This window comes from Neoarius graeffei, chromosome 25 (assembly GCF_027579695.1).
Source record: "Neoarius graeffei isolate fNeoGra1 chromosome 25, fNeoGra1.pri, whole genome shotgun sequence".
NCBI lineage: Eukaryota > Metazoa > Chordata > Actinopteri > Siluriformes > Ariidae > Neoarius > Neoarius graeffei.
Window position 1 is genome coordinate 8,724,476 of NC_083593.1, and position 25,638 is coordinate 8,750,113.

At 43.1% G+C, this 25,638-nt stretch overlaps 1 protein-coding gene across 1 annotated transcript in view; it reads left to right on the forward strand.

Moving 5' to 3' along the window:
* The first annotated feature begins 12,154 nt into the window (after positions 1-12,154).
* The window catches only part of LOC132873659 (protein FAM222A), a 35,638-nt gene continuing 22,154 nt past the window's right edge, over positions 12,155-25,638 (forward strand). The window contains exons 1-2 of the mRNA XM_060909414.1: positions 12,155-12,923; positions 22,021-22,155. Of these exons, the coding sequence (XP_060765397.1) occupies positions 22,065-22,155 (91 nt within the window). The 5' untranslated portion in view covers positions 12,155-12,923; positions 22,021-22,064. The remainder of the gene's footprint in view (positions 12,924-22,020; positions 22,156-25,638) is intronic.

A 25,638-nucleotide genomic window follows, 5' to 3' on the forward strand; every position in this document is an offset into this window, starting at 1 on the left:
TGAACAGCGAGTGCCCTCTGGAGGGTGCGCACTCCGGCCCTGTGCAGCTCACAGAGCGCGCGAGTATAGCGCACGAGCCGTGATTCGGGACTGAGCCGCTGTGTGTGTGATCTCAGTGCATATCACTTACCACTTGCAAGTGGAAGGATGGCAAGCCTAAAGACAATCATAACTACACAATGGGCAGTATTTTCATCAGTATTTGCAGTATTTTCATACTTTTATACTCTTTAATGAAAGGTGATACAAGGCGGAAGTCCGCGCCGTTTTTCAGCAGTCGCATCACATGACCAACGCCAGCGAATCAGGAAGGTGGATGTCACAGTGACGTTGTCCAATGACGATGCCAGCTAGAGCTCAGCACAGCGTATCCGTGTATTCTCAATGTTTACACAACACCGGACCACACACGATCTGGATTGAATACGTGGACCCTGGCGGATTCCCGTTTCCCGGCGTTTCCAGGCGGTTTAATGTAAACGGACAGTGCATCCGCGAAGAAAACGAGACAGATACGGTCTAATGTAAACTTGGCCTAAAGCGTGCCCATACATTCACATATCTCGGAGGCAATGTGTCCGATGACGCATCACTTGATGCGGAGATCCAGAGGAGAGTTTCTCAAAGTGCGGCAACCTTTAATGCTTTACAATCCAGGTGCTGGGAGAGGCAAGACCAAACTATACGCACCAAGTTATCTGTATCTTCTCTATGGCTCGGAAACATGGCCCACCTTAGCCCATCATTTACATCGTCTTGAGATGTTTCATCAAAGATCTGTCCATCAGATCCTAAATGTGAAATGGTGGCAGCGGGTGACCAATGCTGAAGTGCTGCAACAGACAAAAACAACAAGGATAGAGACCATTCTCAGAGGCAACAGGATCCGACGGCTCAGCCACGTATCCCGGATGGATGACCATAGAATTCCCAAGCAATTGCTGTTTGGAGAATTGAGACACAGCATACGTTCTAGGGGAATACCAAGGAAGAGATGGAAAGACTGCACTAAGGAAGATCTCAAAATCTTTGGATTTGATGGCCAGTCCTGGTTTAGAACTTCCTTGGATTGAAAGGCCTGGAGATCACAGCTCTATAAGGGAATGCAACTCTGTGAAGCCAGGCTGACGTCTATGGCAGAAGAGAGATGCAAGAAGTGGCTCCACATGTTCCCCATCATTGAACTGACAGGGACCACTGAATGAATGTTTTTGGACTGTGGAGGAAACCGAAGCAAACCCATACAGACACAGGGAGAACATGCAAACTCCACACAGAAAGGCCCCTTGTCAGCCATGAGGTTCGATCCCAGAACCTTCTCGCTGTGAGGCGACAGTGCTAACCACTGCACCACCAAACTAATTATTAAAAACTGAAGACGATTCTGATGTGCTGCACCCAACCTCCACGTACTCATCCAAGTCCTGGACTTCATAGTACAGTAAGTAGTAGGTATGTTGAAGAGGAATATGTGAGGAATATTAATATTAATATTCCACTTCTCGTGTTTGCTTCCAACCTAAAGCATAAAAGAAAAACCTGAAAGACCATCGAGCAGTCATAGCACCTTGCAAGGGTATCTCAGTTTCAAAAGTATCCCAAATTTTTTATGACTTTACCTTGGCCTTAATACACAGCGTTCTCATGCCATTTAAATCAAAGAGCAAATTTCTGTTGGTGGTAATGATGGTGTTATTTCAGTTCACTGGAATCTGTTTGCATCAAAGTGCCAGGTGTGTGTGTGTGTGTGTGTGTGTGTGTGTGTGTGTGTGTGTGTGTGTGTTTGAAAATGTTAATTCCATCTAAATTAAAACATAGGCAAAGTAATGCAGATGAATAGCTGCTCTTGGGTCTGAAGTTCAAATGCCGACTCCTTCCCCTGCTGCTTCTCATTAATTGCAATATCAAAGGCATTCTTCATGGAGAAAGTCATTATTTTCTAATGTAACATCAAACGAAGTGAAGGAGGGACGTGTGGGGGGAATTAAATGACTTTCCTCACATGCAATCCACATTGTGTTACTTTCAGATGGATTGAATCAATTGAAAGATTTTTCATATGAATATAAAGACCGCATCGCTCGCTCGTAATTAGTCTTTGGATAAGAAATTCAAATGATCCGGTAATGCTAATAAGAGGGATTCTCTTTCCTCTGTGTCTACACAATGATTTCATGCACAGAGAATGTATTCCCTGCTTCACATTTAATTAAAGCTGCACGTTTGAATATTTCTCAGTGGAGTCGATCTGCTTATCTGCTCATACATGCAGGATGAAGCCACTACCTCTCAGTATGGTTTCTTTTTTTTTTTTAAATAAAATAAAGTTTAGGCAAGACAAGCAATTTGAGAATCAAACAGACGTATATTTTATTATAAAATTCTCTATTATTTTCTTATATGTCCAGGGTTTTAAGATTCCCGTTCTTGGCTGGCAGGAGTGGAACCCAGTGTGGTCTTCTGTTTTCTGTTGTATGCTGAGATGCTTTTCTGCTCACCACGGTTGTGAGATGAAATAAACACCGAAGATGCTTTGCTACAAGCAGAGACTGCAGGAGCAGCTAAGGATGTGGAAGTTAAAGATCGAACTGGTGGAGTGTTGTGGTGTTCCTAGGGCCCCCTTCTGCATCCTCAGCAGGCATCTCAGGGTCACCGGTGTTTCGCCCCTTAACCTGTACACCTCTCCTGAGTGGGGCAGCAAAGGCTGAGTTAGCCTTCACCTGCAGAAGGGGTCCAGCTACGATTCCTTGACAGCCACAGCCACCTGGAACTGGTTTCGGCTACTGTGGCTATCTCCCTGATAGCCTTCCGCAGTTGGTTGGAATCAAGCCCAATCTTCTGCAGGAAACTGCGCAACGACGTTGCGGGGAAACCCCGAGCGCCGACCTCGATTGGATAGAGGGTGGCATGCCAGCCAGCAAGGCTCGCCTCTTCCACTATGTCCTGGTACTTAGCCTTCTTCGCCTGATGGGATATGGCTAGCCTGTCTTCCCAGGGAACAGTGAGTTCGGCTAGAATGATGGACTTTGAACTCCTAGAAAGAAGGATCATATCCGGTTGGAGGGTGGTTGCCACGACCTCCTGAGGAAAGACCAGCTTCTTCTTGAGATCCACGCGCAGCTCCCAATCTGTTGCACGGTGCAGCAGAGATGGTAGGTTGTTGGGTCTTTTTCCCTTCGGAACCTTGCTGCCCTCTAGATGGAGGGTTGTAAAGAGTTGCTATATCCTTCCTGACAAAAAAAGCTCGAACCAATCTGGCCAAGTTTACATTAGACCGTATCTGTCTCGTTTTCTTCGTGGATGCACTGTCCGTTTACATTAAAACACCTGGAAACGCCGGGAAACGGGAATCCGCCAGGGTCCACGTATTCAATCCAAATCGTGTCTGTGTAAACATTGAGATACGCGGATACGCTGTGCTGAGCTCTAGCTGGCGTCGTCATTGGACAACGTCACTGTGACATCCACCTTCCTGATTCGCTGGCGTTGGTCATGTGACGCGACTGCTGAAAAACGGCACAGACTTCCGCCTTGTATCACCTTTCATTAAAGAGTATAAAAGTATGAAAATACTGCAAATACTGATGAAAATACTGCCCATTGTGTAGTTATGATTGTCTTTAGGCTTGCCATCCTTCCACTTGCAAGTGGTAAGTGACGCGCATGCCCGACATGCACTGGGATCACACACACAGCGGCTCAGTCCCAAATCACTGCTCGTGCGCTATACTTGTGCGCTCTGTGAGCTGCGCAGGGCCGGAGTGCGCACCCTCCAGAGGGCACTCGCTGTTCAGGGCGGAGTGATTTGGAGCGCAGGATGCCTGCGGAGCCGAGCGTATCCGTGTATTGGCGTTGCTATGTGCACGCGAATCGTGTATTGGCGTTGCTGTGTGCACACTAATCGTTTTAAAAACGTTAATCTGATGATCCGCTGATACGGTCTAATGTAAACCCCACCTCTGTCCATTTTCCTCTGACCTCTCTGATCAGCAAGACGTTTGTTTCCACCCACAGAACTGTCTCTCACTCTGTGGTTTTTTTTTTTTTGCTGTTGTTGTTGTTTTTCGCACCATTCTGTGTAAACTCTCGAGACTGTCGTGTGTGAAAACCCCAGGAGATCAGCAGTTTCTGAAATACTCAAACCAGTCCATCTGGCTCAAACCAACACCCATGCCACAGTGAAAGAAAGTCACAATTTGAGATCACAATTTTTCCCATTCTGATGTCTCAAGTGAACGTTAACTCGCGCTCTTGATTTGTATCTGTATGATTTTATGCTGTCAAGGGATCGGCTGATTAGAGAGCTGCATAAAACGGACAGCAGGTGGATGGGTGTTCCTAATAAAGTGGCCGGTGAGTGTAGACGTACATGTTAACATGCATTTAGATCAAGCCAAGCTCTTTTTCTTACATTTCTAGTGCTTACAAGGATGATCACCAAATTCTGTAATAAATAAATAAGCAAGCAAGCTTGTGCTTGGCTTGTTTTTGACAGTTGGGTTCGAGTTTTGGGAACAGCATGACAGAATGAAATCAGTCATCTGCAACAGAAGCCAGGACGTCCCTGCTGTGTTGCCTTTGGTTCTGTTAGCTCTCACGAGGTTAACCATTACATTTAACAGGAATACACTACTAAGGCATGAAGCATGTGAACGTTAAACGCAAACCGTAAGCTTTAAATGCAGAATGTTTAGGTGTAAACACCAGAAAATGTAACTATATGATTTTCATTTGAGTTTCTGCTCTGATCATATCTAAAAAAAGACAAATGCAGTCTGTCTAAAACGTATTGATTTACATTTTTTTCCGAGTCATTGATTATGCTGTTGTAATTAAATGAAGCACTGCAGGATGCTGCATAACCTCTGAGAGCTTCTCACGGTAGGCACATCGCCCTAATGCACGGTTATATTTATATAAATAAAAGTAAAGGTTGCTTTCTGGGAAATGGCTCAAGTAAACTTTAAATGAATCCATGAAACGAGTACTCGAGTAGATATTAGGCCTACTATATATTAAACATATGTAGCTATAGGGTTAAGGGCCTTGCCCAAGAGTCCATCAGTGGCAGCTTGGTGATGCTGGGGCTCGAACCCTGACACTTTGACATACTGGACAAACAATGTGACCAAAAAAAACCCCTCAAAACAATAATTCTTTGTGGGAAACAATGCTGTATTGGGATAGTACTAAGAGTAAAGACAGACACAATATCCATTTCATTATAGCTATGAAAGCCAAACCCATTTTGAAGGTTCATCTCACTCTTGTTATCTCGATCAGGATGGACTCCAGTGGTCGATATTTTTCATCCTGCAGATATTAAATTATATCCAGGTCTATTCCAGTCACAAACTATAAACAGAATAAGTCCAAAGTTTACAAAAGGCTGAGTTAACTTGGGAAGTCTTTACATACAGTGTATGCTAGTTATGTTTGGCTAGTTTGGTAGTAAAATGGCTCATGTCTATGAGCTACCCCACAAACAAACAAACTAATGAACGAATGAACAAGCAAACGAACTAACTAACAGGATTACGGAAAGGATTTTTAAGCCAGACACTGTATAATTATGGGGTGGCACGGTGGTGTAGTGGTTAGCGCTGTCGCCTCACAGCAAGAAGGTCCGGGTTCGAGCCCCGTGACCGGCGAGGGCCTTTCAGTGCGGAGTTTGCATGTTCTCCCCGTGTCCGCGTGGGTTTCCTCCGGGTGCTCCGGTTTCCCCCACAGTCCAAAGACATGCAGGTTAGGTTAACTGGTGACTCTAAATTGAGCGTAGGTGTGAATGTGAGTGTGAATGGTTGTCTGTGTCTATGTGTCAGCCCTGTGATGACCTGGCGACTTGTCCAGGGTGTACCCCGCCTTTCGCCCGTAGTCAGCTGGGATAGGATCCAGCTTGCCTGCGACCCTGTAGGACAGGATAAAGCGGCTAGAGATAATGAGATGAGATGAGATGAGATGAGACTGTATAATTACATTCTAGCTACATACTAGTAGTTAACTACTTAGTCACGAGTGTAATTTGCTAGGTTATAATGATGTCATACAGAATGATTAGACAAAGGTTACCTCACGAAATATAACCAAACATCATTGACAGGCCTACAGGAAGTACAGTAATGCAAGGTACTCCAAAGTAATACAAATGATTCAGGGGATACAAAGCTGAATTTCTTATGACATGTACACACACACACACACACACACACAAACGAAACAAAAAACAACAACAACATCATGGTGATTTCAGAAAGCGATAAAGAAATTGGCAGACTAAGAAATGAATCTGTTCTGAGTAAAACTCTTTAAAAAAAAAATCCTGCCATGCCAAGGATAAGAAATTGTTAAACTTATTTTTGTTGTAAAAGTAAAAGTAGTCATTTGATTGAAAAAAAAAGGTGAAATTTGTGGCCTAATACAGTACATAATATACATGACATAGTAACCCTAATGCTCTGTTCGGGTCAAAATATCATGTCTGTTTCACATTTTAATGCTAATAAAGATTTTTCTGACTTTATATGATTTAATTTTTCAATTTTAATAATAGGCAGCATGGTGGTGTAGTGGTTAGCGCTGTCGCCTCACAGCAAGAAGGTCCGGGTTCGAGCCCCGTGGCCGGCGAGGGCCTTTCTGTGCGGAGTTTGCATGTTCTCCCCGTGTCCGCGTGGGTTTCCTCCGGGTGCTCCGGTTTCCCCCACAGTCCAAAGACATGCAGGTTAGGTTAACTGGTGACTCTAAATTGAGCGTAGGTGTGAATGTGAGTGTGAATGGTTGTCTGTGTCTATGTGTCAGCCCTGTGATGACCTGGCGACTTGTCCAGGGTGTACCCCGCCTTTCGCCCGTAGTCAGCTGGGATAGGCTCCAGCTTGCCTGCGACCCTGTAGAACAGGATAAAGCGGCTAGAGATAATGAGATGAGACGAATTACTTTCAGGCCATTTTTGGTCGACGGCATTTCTTTACACGTGCCTAAGACTTTTGCACAGGACCGTACGGTCCTATATATAGTTTTTAAATGGTAAAAAAGTTTCATTCCTGAGGCTTTCAATCTCTCAGAACTAAAACGTAACATTTCATCATTGCATTATAGTGTCAGTGTTGATATCGTTATTAATGTAATGTAATCTACACATTACTGTGCAAAAGTCTCCGGCGCGCTATTTTTATTTATTTTATTTTATTTTTTTCATGCAAACTTCGTGATGGATTTCTATTTCATGACTTCTACATTGGGCGGCACGGTGGTGTAGTGGTTAGCGCTGTCGCCTCACAGCAAGAAGGTCCGGGTTCGAGCCCCGGGGCCGGCGAGGGCCTTTCTGTGCGGAGTTTGCATGTTCTCCCCGTGTCCGCGTGGGTTTCCTCCGGGTGCTCCGGTTTCCCCCACAGTCCAAAGACATGCAGGTTAGGTTAACTGGTGACTCTAAATTGACCGTAGGTGTGAATGTGAGTGTGAATGGTTGTCTGTGTCTATGTGTGAGCCCTGTGATGACCTGGCGACTTGTCCAGGGTGTACCCCGCCTTTCGCCCGTAGTCAGCTGGGATAGGCTCCAGCTTGCCTGCGACCCTGTAGAACAGGATAAAGCGGCTAGAGATAATGAGATGAGATTTTAATAATAATAATAATAATAATAATAATAATGGAAAAAAAATGTATGTTAAAAGCCATTTATATGACCATGATGTTGTTTTTGAGTAAAGAGGATCAAAAAGGATATTGGGTATTTGAAACTAAAATGTTTTAAAAATGTTTATTTCTGCAAATTCTAAAGAGATTGTGTAAGACTTTATGAACAAAACATGAGGGTTAAAGTGAAACGAATGATTAGTAGTAATTATTATCCATACACGACACTTTTTTGATGGAATAAAAACATGTGCTTCTGGTAGGTGTCATTCATTTGGTTTGATAGCAGGCAATATTGTTAGCATATCGCTTATCCTACGTATATTACGTCACTCTATCCAATGGAGAATGAGCGCTGAGTATGGTTTATGATATTGCATGGTTGTCAAGGCAACATGACGCCACAAGTCGGAGACGTAAAACTTCCACGCTAGCGAGCGAATGGGACAATTTGTAAACAAACAAAATGGCTGCCAGGTTTGCTTTGTTAAAAACGGATGATTTTGAAAGAATTTTGAAAGAGAAAGACACGTTGAACACCTGAAAGGAATGTGTATGTATAATAATATTGGCTGGCTTTTTTTCGTAGTATATCAGACATATTCCATTCAGCTACTCATCTTCAACTTGTTCAATATCATGCTAGATGAATGGAATATATCTGATATACCACTCAAAGCCAGCCTATATTATTTAATTATACTAGGACTATTATTAAAGTGAGATGGCCTTTCGATTTCATAAAATCGGTGAAATTTAGTTCGCTCTGAAATTTGGTCATTGTGATATATGTTAATTTCTGTAATATCTCACAAAATATCAGGCCATTCCGTGGCTGGGAAGTTATTTAATTTGAGGGGATTAAAGCAAATAATGTGCATGAAATCGCTCGCTTCGCGCAGTCAAGCAGACAGAGGAAGTCCGTGTGTGTGTGTGCGCATGCGCAGGTTTACCTTTGACACTGACAGTTACATCATTCTGTCACTAAATGAACAGCTGATCACACCAAGGTGCTCGCTGACCGCCGATATTTATTAGTTTCCTTTCCTTTGCAATATAACGTCTTTTCTTCTCGCTTTCCGTTACTGTAGTCGGTCTTTCACGTTTCATTCGCATACTCACGTCTTCCATTTTTCTCTCCTGTTTCAAATTTGTATCCCACGAATGGGGGAAGCCCACCACGTGATGCATGATGTGGTATCTTGTATTGGGTCATGATGAAGCAGGAAAAAATAATGGAGAATTTCGGCCCACGTGGCCTTAAATTCATTAATTGTTCTATTAAAAAAAACCTAACCCAGTTGGAAGTCTGTGATTTGAATTCAGTGGCTTTCGGTCCACTAAACAAAACTAACTGGGTGTCGGGGGAAAATTCTTTTTATGGCCTACACTTGAAAAATCTGAAAGGCAGTCTAGCTTTAACACTGTTGAATTTGAACACTCTGCATGTAATGACATTTCACTGTAAATGCCACACTATGTACAGCTACAGTACCTTTATAAAAGTCATTGTGTGAGCTATAGGCTAATCAGCAGATTCCCACAACAACAACAACAACAACAACTTCTTCTTCTTCTTTTGGCTGTTCCCGATTAGGGGTTGCCACAGCGGATCTTTGTCAATCCGCATGTTAGATTCGGCACAGTTTTACGTCGGATGCCCTTCCTGACGCAACCCTCTCCATTTATCCAGGCTTGGGACCGACACCAAGAGTACGCTTTTGCACCCTCAGTGGCTGGATTTGCATTGCTGATACATTAACGAGCCTTATTTCATTGTTTGGTTTCCTGATTTCCTGTTTCTCGTCTTTGATTCTGCCTTGTCTATGATAGCCTGTTTGTGCCTTGCTCAAACAATTGTTTTTATTTATCGAATTTGCAAAAATAAATTATATATATATATATATATATATATATATATATATCTTGACGGACAAAGTGAGGCAAGAGTCACCATGGAACATGATGTTTGCGGATGATATTGTGATATGTGGTGAAAGTAGAAAGGAGGTTGAGCTGGGTTTGGAGAGATGGAGGGATGCATTGGAACGAAGAGGAATGAAGGTGAGCAGTAGTGAAATAGAATACATGTGCATCAGTGAGAATGGGGATGAGAGCAATGGAGACGCAAGATCCGCTGTGGCGACCCCTAATCAGGAGCAGCCAAAAGAAAAACAGGAAGGAGGATATATATGTTATTTACCAGCTGGGAGGTCCGTATCGTGAAATACTGTGACTGAGGTCTTGAAAGTCCTTCAAGACTGAGGTCACGGTATTTCACCATACGGACCAACCTTAAGCTGATAAATAATACATTTATTTTTTTCTTTACCAAATTCTAACAGAAAACGAGAGCGCCCGAAAGGGAAAACTGAGCCGAGACACCATTTTGAATCCTCGTTCACGGTTGTAATGCAAATTGCTTCCTCCTCGGTATACAAGTGCACTTCCATGGCAGGAAAACAACTACATTTTGCTGCCTATGTAGTTCCCTATTTATACAAAACTGAGTCATTCAGGGTTCAGCCATGTTTTTTTCTCGGCGTTAGCAAGTTACAGGTTTTTAGCTTTCTCCTGAAATGTTTTCTTTTATTCCGTCTTCTTCAGGGTAGTAAAACTCGCTTTCGCCGTGAACACTGTCGTTATCGCTATCCATGCTGTAAAATTTATGCTATTTTGAATCCTCATTCACGGCTGTAATGCAAATTGCTTCCTCCTCGGTATACAATTGCACTTCCATGGCAGGAAAACAACTACATTTTGCCGCCTATGTAGTCCCCTATTTATACAAAACTGAGTCATTCAGGATTCAGCCATGTTTTTGCTTGGCGTTAGCAACAGTTACAGGTTTTTAGCTTTCTCGTTTTCTTTTATTTCGTCTTCAGGGTAGTAAAACTCGCTTTTGCCGTGAACACTGTCGTTATCGCTATCCATGCTGTAAAATTTATGCTATTTTGAATCCTCATTCACGGCTGTAATGCAAATTGCTTCCTCCTCGGTATACAAGTGCACTTCCATGGCAGGAAAACAACTACATTTTGCTGCCTATGTAGTCCCCTATTTATACAAAACTGAGTCATTCAGGATTCAGCCATGTTTTTTGCTCGGCGTTAGCAAGTTACAGGTTTTTAGCTTTCTCCTGAAATGTTTTCTTTTATTTTGTCTTCCTCAGGGTAGTAAAACTTGCTTTCGCTGTGAACACTGTCGTTATCGCTATCCATGCTGTAAAATTCATGCTATTTTGAATCCTCATTCACGGCTGTAATGCAAATTGCTTCCTCCTCAGTATACAAGTGCACTTCCATGGCAGGAAAACAACTACATTTTGCCACCTATGTAGTCCCTTATTTATACAAAACTGAGTCATTCAGGATTCGGCCATGTTTTTGCTCGGCGTTAGCAACAGTTACAGGTTTTTAGCTTTCTCGTTTTATTTTATTTCGTCTTCTTCAGGGTAGTAAAACTCGCTTTCGCTGCGAACACTGTCGTTATCGCTATCCATGCTGTAAAATTTATGCTATTTTGAATCCTCATTCACGGCTGTAATGCAAATTGCTTCCTCCTCGGTATACAAGTGCACTTCCATGGCAGGAAAACAACTACATTTTGCCGCCTATGTAGTCCCCTATTTATACAAATAGGAGTCATTCAGGATTCAGCCATGTTTCTGCTCGGCGTTAGCAAGTTACAAGTTTTTAGCTTTCTCCTGAAATGTTTTCTTTTATTTTGTCTGCCTCAGGGTAGTAAAACTCGCTTTTGCCGTGAACACTGTCGTTATCGCTATCCATGCTGTAACATTTATGCTATTTTGAATCCTCATTCACGGCTGTAATGCAAATTGCTTCCTCCTCGGTATACAAGTGCACTTCCATGGCAGGAAAACAACTACATTTTGCCGCCTATGTAGTCCCCTATTTATACAAAACTGAGTCATTCAGGATTCAGCCATGTTTTTGCTCGGCGTTAGCAACAGTTACAGGTTTTTAGCTTTCTCCTGAAATGTTTTCTTTTATTTTGTCTTCCTCAGGGTAGTAAAACTCGCTTTCGCCGTGAACACTGTCGTTATCGCTATCCATGCTGTAAAATTCATGCTATTCTCCTGAGAAATGCGAAAATAAATGTTGACAAAAATGTTTGTTGTTGTTGTTGTTGTTGTGAACGACCCACCCAATCAGAGCGCAGGATTTGGACCGCGGAAAAATTTTTTTTATTTATTTATTTATATACACACACCCTAGTGCATGTCAAAAACAACAACGCCAACAATTTAAAAAAAAAAGTGCTTTCCCCTTTAAATATAACACACAGAATGACAGGATTTCAGCGTGGTCAGGGGAAAAGAAAACGCCGTCTCCCTGACGCTGGTTGCGTCACACCCTGAGCCCACCCACTCTCCATTCTCCACACTGATTGGCTGAAGCGATGATTTATTCAAACGTTCTCTCGGAACTGATTGGTTGAGTGTTCCGGTTAGTGGAATAGTCAGAATGAGCCGTTGTTGTGTGTGTACACAGACGGTATTGATGATTGTCAGGCATGGAGGAGAGTGTTGCGGTCTCCACTCGGACACGAAATACATTAAAAGGCCGCGACTTTACCGGATTTTCTGCTTTATTTAATATGACGTGATTCTTTTTTTTTTCTTCGAAGTAAACTTTGCCTTTTTAATCCAATCTGGAGGCTTTTTGAATGGATTACATCCTGTTTATTAATAAATGAGCGGTATTTTTATTTTTTTTTAACACTTGGTTGATGTTTTTGGAAGTTTCCTCTGTGTTATTATTATTATGGCTGGTTGTGATGTAAAAGCCACCGTGTTGAGCTAGAAAGCTTTAGCAGCAGGTGCTTTTCGGCTTTTTTTTTTTTTTCCTTCCCCCTGATCTGATCTGGTGAATATGCGGAGTCCGATATGCGGCACGTAGCTGACCGGAGCCGCTTCACCGCAACCGGAACTGGAGATGAAATCGGTCACCGCCGAATAATTAAATGCCTTCAGGACAATTAACGGAAAGCTGCGGGTTTAAACCACGCATCGGTGTTTCATAATTCCTCCCAGTAAGCGGTTGGATAATCCTTTTTTTTTTGTGGGGGGGAAGAGGAGGAAAAAGAAAGAGAGGAAGAAAGAAAGGGGGGAAAAAGGCAAGCAAGCAAGCAAGCAGCTGACCGAATTTTAAAATAAAAACCTGCAACATTGTGGCATCTACTAGGCTATTACGGATCTGAGAGACGACAGGCATGATTTCTCAGGGAATAAGGCTTGTCTGGATCTAGGAAACGCATCAACGCTTCCATATATGGTAAATATATCCCATGATTCTTTTCATTGATCATGTAAACAGGGAAGTGACTTTGAAGCATTTGTTTGTGCGAGCGCGCCTGCTTTTATAACTAGCCGGATTAGTCCAGATCACTGTTTATACTGCAAAGAAATGAAACTGTGTGAATGGCGAATCGCCTTGAATGCTGTCTGTCTGAGCCCATATTGTCGGAAATGCGTCTCTCTTTCATGTCACCTGACCTCCCCTGATGGATGTAGCGGTGGCGGCTGTAATAAAAGAGGGCCTTGTGTGCCAGAGTCCCCGCGGTTACAGGAAAAGGCTTTGAAGTGCACTATTATTGGCCTTTTCAAAGCCTTTGCCAACACAGACGAGGCTTCTGGGAGAGAAAAACCACCCTGTGTATATACATTAGGGTGGTCCCAATATTTATATATATTTTTTTAGGATTTTGTTACGACCACCTTACCTTTTTTTTTTTTTTTTTTTACATTGCCTAAAATAAGTTATTGTGCGAAATTTGGTTAAGATTGAACAATGTTTAAAGGTGCCACAAAGCCATTAAAGTTTTCACTCGACACAATATAAAATAATGTAGCTTATTAACTGTTTCATATTAATACAAACTATAACTTCCTGTGTTCAAAGTAACAATAGTTACAGTAGTACTTGTCTGTGATTTTTCCAAACCCTTCGGTATTATGGTATCTTGTGGAGATAATAGAACACGCTAAGGACTTCCCAGACAGTTCCTTGGAAGTGGGACCAATACACTCTAAAAAATAAAGGTGCTTCAGTGGTTCTTCAAATCTCTGGATGGTTCCATGGAGAGTCAAAACTCTGTGATGAACCGTTACATTATGCGAAAGGTTCTTCACATTGGAAATGGTTCTTCAGAGCCTGGCGTTCTCTTACCATTTGCTGGTCAATGCACAGAGGCTATGTTTACACAAATCTGGCTTCACTGCTCAAACAAATGGTTTAAATGGTTCTTTAAAGAACTGTTGCATGAACGGTTCTTTGAAGCCCTGAAAAAAGGTTCTTCTATGGCATCGCCCTGAAGAACCGGTACTGGCCCCATTATTTTTTAGAGTGTAGGGCGCATCAGTTGCCCTCGCTTTCATAAAATCTGATGCGTTTTTGTCTGGGTGTTCCTTTTCACCAATAGACATCCTGTAAAAATTTTTGACCATATTCAAAAGTCTAATGGCGGCACCATGAGGTTCATTTTTTTTTTTTGCCAAAAAACGCTTATTTTATGTTTTCGCGTAAGGTTTGAATCACAATGTTGGACTCCATTTATTGATTTCTTGTGACCCAGAGATCATGTTAAGAACATTTTGCATTTGCAAGCTTAAAACCAGGGTTATAACGTTGATAGATAATGCTAGTGACACTCAAATCTCATCTCATTATCTCTAGCCGCTTTATCCTGTTCTACAGGGTCGCAGGCAAGCTGGAGCCTATCCCAGCTGACTACGGGCGAAAGGCGGGGTACACCCTGGACAAGTCGCCAGGTCATCACAGGGCTGACACGTAGACACAAACAACCATTCACACTCACACCTACGGTCAATTTAGAGTCACCAGTTAACCTAACCTGCATGTCTTTGGACTGTGGGGGAAACCGGAGCACCCGGAGGAAACCCACGCGGACACGGGGAGAACATGCAAACTCCGCACAGAAAGGCCCTCGCCGGCCACGGGGCTCGAACCCGGACCTTCTTGCTGTGAGGCGACAGCGCTAACCACTACGCCACCGTGCCGCCCACTCTAAAATAAACCTCCAAATATTTTTAGACATTCTAGACATACTGTCTACAGTATCTAAGATATTTGGTATACTCTATAAGGTGCCATAATGTTTCATGAAAAGTGATCGAAATTTTGTCATAAAATAGCAGCTTTTTCCATAACTTTGAGCTCCTGGTGCCACCATTAAGCTTTTGAATTTTGTCAAAATATTTTACCCAGTGTGTTTTCTTACCAAAAGGAACGTAAAAAGAAAAATGCATCATGATCGGAGGAACTTTTCATTTTTAGGGGGCAACTGATGCACCCTAGGGACCAATTAACCAAACATAATTGTCCTTTCTGGTTTTGTGCTTTGCACCACCGGTACTACTTGTATTACTGTTGCTAGCCATCTGAAAAACATAGAAAGAAAAACATTCACAACTTCATCAGCATATTACGATCAGTGCTCATTGTTTAAGAACCCCTTAGTGCATGAAAGTTAACCTTTTATCAGTCTATAAACTCTTCCTGCCTCTTCTTTTTCATAGGAGTGGCATATTCCCTCTAGAACTGTGACTTTTTGGGGGTTTGAGATCTTCTCTGCAACAGTCTACGCACCAACTAATGTTAATGGCTTAACCCGATTTGCAACCTCGTGTGGCACCTCTAAATATTAACCAATTCTTCTGAAATTTTGCTTGTTGCCTTCTTTTAACCTATGTTAAAAAAAATGGTAGGGTGGTCGGAATGTTTTGGTAAAAAAAAAATTTTCCCATACATTTCGGGACCACCCTAATATACATTTCTACACGTCTGAAGGCTGTATAAACCCTGAGTTGACCTGCTCAGAGGAAGGTCCTAAAAATCAGCCAGCTCCAGCAGCTGAGATGAGGTGAGGTGAAGTGAAGTTGACAAATGAGCCAGTTATCCCTCAGTAATAGCCAGCATGGTAAGATTCATTTCCAGCCTCTGAAGAGAAGAAAAGACGGTGCTATCGGAACCACAAACCAGACCCACGACTATCCCTGGTCCCTTATAAAGCCGTTTGACATTTTGGTACGTGCCGGATGAACATCGTGGCCTTTCAGACGGGACGACGTAATTAAAGTGTAGAAAAAGAGACCAAAAGAGCCGTCTGCCAAAGCCTGAAAGAAACGGCTTTATTCGTACGTCGTGGTGGTTCAGCAGGACCAGCTTTGCATGTTTGACAAGAGCTCTGGTGAAAAGGGGGTAGCTTAATTTCACATGCCACTCAGATGGGTGTTGAAAGGAACATGCTGACCTTTAAAGCCAGAGTAATTGCTTTTGGATTGCAGGTACTGTACATGAAGCACCCGACATACTGTTTTAAGACGAAAGGTCGTGGCTGCATATTTAACAGTATAATTCAGTGCTTAGCACCGGCTTTTGTGGCGTGGCGTTACGAAAGGGTGCCAATTATTACGATTTCATATACGCCATGGAAGCAAGCTATAGTGGACATGAAGAGCTGTGGATATGTCCTATCAGCATTTCCACTATGATGCCATGAGATTCGTCATCTGTTTTTTTTTTTTTTTTGAGTGTTTTTTTCTCTGACTGCTCTCTTTCCCTGCTGCAGCAGTTTTTCTGTCCATATTTGCTGGCTAATGGCCTTAGGGCCTGCACTCAAAACACCACTGCACTTCCTCATTATCTCAGCCGAGATGCCTTTGGGACACACTGCTGTTTCTTACGCCTTTTTATTAGTGCGCGTGTGTGTGTCCTGTTGTGGTTACCTCCATCCATCTTATTTCCAGACACTAGCCACTTTTGACACCCAGGTACAGACGGGTGACAAATTTCGGTTCCGCTTGGAGAAAAGACTCATTCTGAATCAATATCAAGTTCTTCTGATTATACTGATCGCCTTGATCCTACGATGAGTGGTTGCTTCCAGGATGACCCCGCCCCCCTATCGATATGGTACGAGGGCTCACTGAATGATTTTGATGAGGATGAAAATGACATGACATGAAGGAATAGCTTTTGGAAGAATGGTGTTCGTTCTGAGGTGTGTTAAAGCTGTTCGGGTGGTTCGTTTTGGCCGAACATCTTACTTAAGTATTGAAGGAAGTGGAAGGTCCACTTCCTGCAATACACAAGGCATTCCTCAGTCATCGCAAAGCTGCCCTGTTGATACATTTAGCCTATTTATTTAACAAAGCCAGAGATAAGGGCGATCCGGGAAGGTCGAGTGACCTCAGAGACCGGACGCCTGGTCGCTAAGCTCCACTTGTGCGGATGATGTCAATCTCTCGGTTGCTAAGCAATTTTCCTTCTGCATCCACCATAATCACCTTTTATCTCCTAAAGACGTCGTGTGTAATTATAGGCCGGCTGCCATCCTTTGAAATCTGCCTAATTGGTCTCTTTATTTTTATGGGATGAGGAGCCGGGGTGAAAGAGGGCTACGGGGTAATGTGGCTCGAGCAGGTGGGGAAGGTTGCTGAAAGCGTTTACTCAAGATCGCAGAAGGCTGCTTTTGGCATTTTTCCTGCCACCTAAACAAAAATCCAATCCATCTAAGGCACTTTCACGTTATATAATCTTTGCTTTGGAAATGATGGGCCTGCTTTCTTAGGAGTCGAACCTGTTCTTATCGAGCGGGCAGAAGGTGGAGGTCACTTTAGATTGGCCCATACCAAGTAAAGTCCATTTTCTCCTGGAACTCTTTGGTGTTTCTATGCCAAGTCGTTCATTATGCACTCGGGGGGGGTGGGGGTTTGGTGTTCTTCCCGTGTGAATAGCCTGCGGGAAACATTTGGCCAATCTTTGTTCCGAGTTCTTTGTTTTATTACCATTTTTTAATGACTTGAAGGAAGCAGTGACCCTTAACAGTGTAATGAATTGCCCTGCGTGCTTGGTGGGCGGAGGAGCGCGCTCGGAGGCCGATTCTGCTGTGTGTACCCGTAATGCCCGCTGTACACACAGGCCTCTCACAAGCACAAACTTCTGGAACGAGCTGTCATAAATACAGCGTTCTTTGGAGTAGGAGCTAATTCGGTTGGCCTGGTATATTTACATTCGACAGAGCATACAGTATTTACATTTGCACTTCGCAACCAGGTGACGAAACAGTCCTAAAGGTCCTGTTGAAACCTCCTCCCCTCCGGTGTCTGATACTAATGTGAGTCAGCGAGCTGCTGTTTATCTCGGGCTACACGTTCTTTGCGCATCTGGTTAAGAGGTTATCCTTTCAAAAGGAGAGGGGGGAAAAAAAATCTTTGTCTCCTCTGCGCCTCTGATCTCAATTATGCTAACTATCAGAAATTTAACCAGGGCCCCGGTCTCTTATCTCCTAATCCTGAAGTAATAGATTCCATTAAAAATGCATGAGGAGCTTTACGGATGAAGCCGCCGCCGCCGTTGTCTGTCAAACGGCCTCCATCCTCCGGGAAACAGCTCTGCTATCTTTTCACTGCTCAGAGAAGATCCCATTTCCACGGAGAGAGGGGAGGCCGATTGGTGGCGACGACGTCGCCAGCCAGCCGTGGCCTCTTCGCTTCTCGTTCAGCGAGGCTAAATGTGGCCTTTTGATGTGGCGCTCAGCTTTTGCTCCTGCCGGATTGCCAGCGTCACACTGAGGGCTCCTGCTGGAGGAAGTGGCAGAGCGGCCACCCCTCTCCTCCATTCCTGTCACTCATAATAGAGTTAGTGATTTGGAAAAGTCTACAGGCCAGGCCGTCGGTTGGCTTCCGAAGGGGGGAGGATTGCTTCTCGACTCCAGCTCTCATAGATCAAACCTGCAGGACGCACATAAAGTCAATGGAAACCTGATTTTGCATGGCTGCAGGATATTATTTGATCAGCCTACAAATATATTAGCCGTTCTTCCTCGTAAAGGCAATTTTGTTCAGGTTACTCGAGTCCCTCAATTAATGACGAGAGAGATGCATTAGCTGGACAGGATTCATTGTTGGAAAGTGGACCTAATGGCAGCATGTCACTTTGGTAGGACTTGAAAAGAAACGTAATGTAGAGCTGTGATAGGTTTTCATCATCAGTCAAACCCGCTCTATATTGCCTTAGTCAGTGCGTTATTTCGGTGCAACGTCGTTCTGTTCCCCCGCCGTGTAGGCAGGATGACACCGAGGGGAAGGAGAAGAAATTACCATAGCACTCTCATGCTAATCCTATCTAACCGGCAAGTGAAAGAGGGGCCAAGCTTAAACCTTTTTTTTTTTTTCATTATCATCTAATTATTAACTCAGGATTTTGAGCTGAGAGTGGGAAGTGCTTGTGCGTGCGCGTGCACGTGTGCATGCATATGCATGCTTGAGTAGGAGTGGAAGGTTGTTAAGGCTACTTGATTCTGGTTTGACTCATTAGATTCACCTCATAAGATTTAAGTGCGAGAGTTTGTAAAAAGATGTTAACAAAGTGACGGATTTAAAGCGGTTTCTATACGAGAGCAGGTTGCGCTTCACGGCTTTTGTTTGTAAAGAGAGAGAGGGTTAGCTATTTTTATGCAAATCTGCCTTTTCACAGACTTTCCACTGTCGCTTGCTTCAATCTAAAGCAAACGTAACAAGCCTTTTGCTTCTGCTACTTTGCCGAACTAATATATATTCTGCTTTTTTGTTTTTATCAGTCACGCAATTAATCCATTGGTTTTACTCTCTGGGCCTCAAAGGGATTCTACACAGATAAGATTTGATTTAAAAGGATCTTGACATTCTGTCCTTCGTGCACATGAGGGAATAAAGCTTATCCCATCGTCCCCTCCTCCCCTCCGTTCTTTCTGCAACGTGACCTTATCTGTATACGCACTCCTCTTTTCCCAGCTACGCACTGGCACACGTACAATTAGACAACCTTCCATTCCATCTAGTTCACCTCCAGGCTTGAGAGCGAGATGAAAAGGCTAAAATACCAGAACGGAGGGGACAATTTGTCTGCTGAGGTGATCTTATCAGAAATCCTTGGAAGACAAAAGATCAGCAATGGCGTGCAGGACACTTATCTCACCAGCAGGCCCTCGCTAGGCAGCACGCGGGATGATAAGCGGCCTTATCGGAGTGGCTGATGCAGAATGGTGGCGAGGATTTGCTGTCCTTTCTGCTCGAAAGTTTTGTCAGCCTTAAGTTGCACGGCACTCGAGTTGCACCAGAGAAGTGACATCAGTAGAGGGATGCTAGACTTTCGTGGGTCATTAGGTTCTGTGTGGAGAAAAACAGCACTGGACTCGATGATGATGATGATAAAACTCCTATAAGCACATCAGCAGATTGCTGGCTGAGGCTCCGTTTCCGGATGGAAAAGAATGAAGAATTCGCAGTATGATAACTGCAAAGCTTTATATCTCAGTATCAAAGTATGTCAGGCTCGTGGATTGAGTTGCCACGTTGCACGACGTGGGTGCAGAAAGAGCGGAACGGCATCCTCTGGAGAAAGAAGCTTTCAAGGCCATTTGGTGTAATGGAATTAAGGAGACAGGCCGGCTGTCATTCAAAGACACATTAGGTTGCCGATAGGGAGCACTTTTTTTCCTCCAGGCTGTTTGTGATTTTTTTTTTTTTCCTTCAAGCCTTCGTGCATGCTCTTTTTTTTATAACAAAAAGTAAGTCACTTTTTGCTAAAAGCACAAGGAATACAAAAGTTGAACATTACAGGATACGCCATGGGGTGCTATATATTGCACACTCTTATTCACTCTCCATAAACAAAGCGGTTTGCTGTCCCAGCTTTTTTTTTCTTTAAAAAAAAAAAAAGGAGAAAGGGTGGTGGGGGACAGGCGTCTTAATGCATTTTTATCCCTTAGCCACTTGCGAGAGTAATGGATGGCAGTTTCACAATTGTCTCTCATTTCCTGTTGATAAAGCCGCACAGGCATTTCCCTGGAGATCCCATATTTGTCTTTTTTTTTTTTTTTTTTTCCCCCCTCTCCCTTTTACCCATCCACTTCTCCCCCTCATCCAAAACCTGTATCTTCTTTTGACAAATGTGCAGTAATGGAAGCCTTGTTGTGAAATTGGCTCTCTCGCAAAATAGTGGGGAGAAAGGCTTTTTAGCCGTTTAGCTGTCTGTGATCACAGACCGGCTGTTTGGTTTGAAGAGAGACTCTCTGTGCATACTGTGTTAAGGGAAAGAAAAAAAAAAAAAAGTGTGTGTGTGTGTGCATGATTTCTCCAGGCTCCTGACAAGAATGAAAGCCAGGCTGTTTCTTTTATCCTTCTGAGGTGTAGGCAATCAAGTATATACAGATGGCTTTCAAGCTCTCCCCTCCAGTTTGCTCGGGTAGCCGTCGTGTGGAACCAGCAGGAAAAAGGAGAGTAATAAGCTGGACTGGAAATAAATCAAAGAGGGATTTCGGGGAGGGGGGGGGAAAGGAGAGGAGAGAGTGGATGTATGTATGTGAGAGAGAATCAAATAAAATGAAGGATATGAAGAGTCAACAGTCATTAGCCTAAAGACTAAGAACTAGGCCAGCGAGTGCTTCTGCCACGGGATCTCATGAGGACGGCAGATTAATTTGTTAATATAAAAAGTAATTGAATGTAGAACGATTGGGGTAAAGGTAAATGTCAGAGTGGAAGAACACAAACGATTAAAACGGCTTCATTTGATTTCTCCCGGAATCGTCCGTGCCGTAGTAGCGCGGCAGATCTACACGCTTACCGGTTCTGTTTGCTAAACGCAAAGTTGTTACGCTACTCCGCTTGAAAACAAACCTTCGCCCTGAATTACACTTTCATTCACTCACGTTCGCTCAAGCCAAGTTAAAACTCGTGTCTTTTTTTAGGTTCTAATCCCTTTGCTGTGGCTTGCTCTGGATAATTTACATTCAAGTCATCGGGATCTCCTGTCAAATGACTAAATTAAAGGATTACCTCCCCCCCCCCCCCAAAAAAAAAAAAGAAAATTGGATTAGAAGGGACATCTAGATAGATGCTTTTCATTTGTCGAGCCCTGGAAAGATAAAACTAGCCTGGCCTGCTTTGCCTGGGATGTTAATCCTATAGTGGCATTGTGTTGTTATCCCTGTCAGGGTTGCCTGTGGATGTACGTCTTTATATAGCTTAGCAGCCGAGAACAGAGGGAGGTGAGATTTATGGCCTGCTGGGAGATTGATTAGAGCCGTCGAGCGCTCAGCATGCACCTCAGGCCCACCAAATCCCACCGAAAAGACAACCGCTTGCTGAGTCATTACCGTCGTCTTTGTTTCTGTGCACCTAGACGTTTCGTCCAGTACATCTGACACATACAAAGCCAAGCGCTCATATCTTGCACTTGGTGTACTGTGTGTGTGTGTGTGTGTGTGTGTGTGTGTATAAAATATATACACAAGGAATCAACATTTTAAGCGCATGGTTTTGGTTTGCGCAGAACTCCGAAGTGACTCTCCTTTGCCTTCCCGCAGATTCCTCGAGGCTTCTCAGAGCCGTAGAGCCTAAAAGCTGCATCATGCTGGCGTGCCTGCCGAGAAGACAGAACCAACCCGTCCAGCACCCGGCGTGTGCTGCCAAGATCCTGGATGCTCCCGTCAGCCTGAAAAGTAAGCACGAGGGACACGTGGATTTCTTAGTTCGTTAGGAAGTGCTTGGGGATCAAAGATGGATGCCCTGAACAGACTGGTAGGAGAATTTCGCTGTTAAAATCATTTCGGATTCCCAGTGGACTTTTTATCACTTTTAAGAACAGGTATCTGTCTGCTCAGTGCTCAATTATATATTTTGAACATGAAGTAGTTATTAAAATGGACTCGAGGATCACTATTAGCCTTCTATATATCGGTAGCAGCTTTTCTCTAAAATCTTACTGTCAGTATTTATCACGTTGTTGGTAAAGGCTGAAAGCGAGAGCGGCTGTGAGGAAAGCGGCGCTGAGCCAGTAGTAGATCGGTTCTGGTCAGCGATGCCATGTTCTCAGAGTTTGATAGCTGATAAAGTTACAATCACATGTTTGCAACATTAGTGCGATTTATAAAGGGTTTTTAGTGCGGAGGTTGCTGTAGTCGAGGTGAGTCGGGGGAAAAATACTGCTGGAGTAAGGAAGGAAAATAGACTGGGATGTATTTTGAAAAAGTCAACCGTCCAATAATAACACCATGACTAACCATGAAACCATGACAACGTAACGATTCTGTTAAAAAAAAAAAAGACACGATTTTCAGCGTGTCAGTGGCTTTATTCCCTGTTGCATACTATCTGCCAGGTTACCCATTCTCCATGTTCATTTTTTTTCCCACCCAAGTCTGAGCAGGACTTCAGCAAAACCACACCACACCACAGCCTGTCTTCAAAGATCTTCACCTCATATAATCCAGGGATTTTGGATGCGTTTCTTCATCTAAAAATGAACCTTTCAAAATGGAGCATATTTCAAGTTGGCATTCCACCCACCTGTATAGCACGCTTTACCAGGATAGCCATTTCAGATAAACACAGGCCCGTGTATCCACATGTGAGGCCTTTTGTGCGAGATCTGATCTGGCCATGCAACTCGTTAAAGGTGTCTGATGTGGAAAGTTAAAAGCCTCTTCCATCTCCACTACATCTGGAAGACCAGAAAGCCCCTCTGGCTGTAATAACACGAGGTGAAGTCGAGCTTAGCTGTTTTACCAGGGGCGCTGGAACTGTTTCACCAGATCCGGCCGTGCTGAGAAAGCCTCTGTTGTAGCGGATGCTTTTATGAACAAGGTGCAGAGAGATGGAGCAGAAAAAAAAGGGCTGAGGAAAGAAATCCCATGGTAAATTCAATTTTTGAAGGTAACCTAACCTTTGATTTTCATGGTTTAACCATATTGAGTGGATGATGGATCCTCCGTCCAGACAATGGATTTTTATCCATTAAGACAGAGAGCGGTGGATATGTTTTTCATTCTGCACCACTGGAGTAGAAGTGAAAATTTCAACCAACCACCGTGTGTATATTATATGTATATATTTTTATATATATATATATATATATATATATATATATATATATATATATATATATATATATATATACACATACACACACACACACAGGTGCTTGAAAGTATTTCTGCATAAATATGACCTAAAACATCATCAGATTTTCACACAAGTCCCAAAAGTAGATAAAGAGAACCCAGTTAAACAAATGAGACAAATATTATACTTGGTAATTTATTTATTGAGGAAAATAATCCAATATTACATATCTGTGAGTGGCAAAAGTATGTGAACCTCTAGGATTAGCAGTTAATTTGAAGGTGAAATTAGAGTCAGGTGTTTTCAATCAATGGGATGACAATCAGGTGTGAGTGGGCACCCTGTTTTATTTAAAGAACAGGGATCTATCAAAGTCTGATCTTCACAACACATGTTTGTGGAAGTGCATCATGGCACGAACAAAGGAGATTTCTGAGGACCTCAGAAAAAGCGTTGTTGATGCTCATCAGGCTGGAAAAGGTTACAAAACCATCTCTAAAGAGTTTGGACTCCACCAATCCACAGTCAGACAGATTGTGTACAAATGGAGGAAATTCAAGACCATTGTCACCTTCTCCAGGAGTGGTCGACCAACAAAGATCACTCCAAGAGCAAGGCGTGTAATAGTCAGTGAGGTCACAAAGGACCCCAGGGTAACTTCTCAGCAACTGAAGGCCTCTCTCACACTGGCTAATGTTCATGAGTCCACCATCAGGAGAACACTGAACAACAATGGTGTGCATGGCAGCGTTGCAAGGAGAAAGCCACTGCTCTCTAAAAAGAACATTGCTGCTCGTCTGCAGTTTGCTAAAGATCACGTGGACAAGCCAGAAGGCTATTGGAAAAATGTTTTGTGGACGGATGAGAGCAAAATAGAACTTTTTGGTTTAAATGAGAAGCGTTATGTTTGGAGAAAGGAAAAGACTGCATTCCAGCATAAGAACCTTATCCCATCTGTGAAACATGGTGGTGGTAGTATCATGGTTTGGGTCTGTTTTGCTGCGTCTGGGCCAGGACGGCTTGCCATCATTGATGGAACAATGAATTCTGAATTATACCAGCGAATTCTAAAGGAAAATGTCAGGACATCTGTCCATGAACTGAATCTCAAGAGAAGGTGGGTCATGCAGCAAGATAACAACCCTAAGCACACAAATCGTTCTACCAAAGAACGGTTAAAGAAGAATAAAGTTAATGTTTTGGAATGGCCAAGTCAAAGTCCTGACCTTAATCCAATGGAAATGTTGTGGAAGGACCTGAAGTGAGCAGTTCATGTGAGGAAACCCACCAACATCCCAGAGTTGAAGCTGTTCTGTACGGAGGAATGGGCTAAAATTCCTCCAAGCCGGTGTGCAGGACTGATCAACAGTTACCGGAAACGTTTAGTTGCATTTATTGCTGCACAAGGGGGTCACACCAGATACTGAAAGCAAAGGTTCACATACTTTTGCCACTCACAGATATGTAATATTGGATCTTTTTCCTCAATAAATAAATGACCAAGTATAATATTTTTGTCTCATTTGTTTAACTGGGTTCTCTTTATCTACTTTTAGGACTTGTGTGAAAATCTGATGATGTTTTAGGTCATATTTATGTAGAAATATAGAAAATTCTAAAGGGCTCACAAATTTTCAAGCACCACTGTATATTATTCTATCCACATTCACCAGATATAATCGATCATGCACTCTGATTGGCTACTCTACTACTAGGATATCAGCTCATATACCATGAGTAGAGAAAAACAAAATAGCGGCATGCATCAAGTCATATCACTTTATCAAGTATTTAAAAGAAAAACAGAAATAGCTAAAAGAATATAGTTTTGTCCCCCCCCCCCCCCCCCCCCCATATCTCCTGTTCCACTCTCCAGCCCAGTCGGTGGCGGTAATGCACCTTTAAGTTGGTTTGCGAACTGCCAAAAAAAACCCTGAAGAAGAAAATGGCCGAGCGTGTTGCTGAACCAACCGAGGATGAAATAAAAAAACTCTACTCAAAAACAAAACCCCAAAAAAACAACAAAAAATGGAATAAAAGTATTTGATGGTAAGAATGTATCTTTTTATTTTTCAAGAATT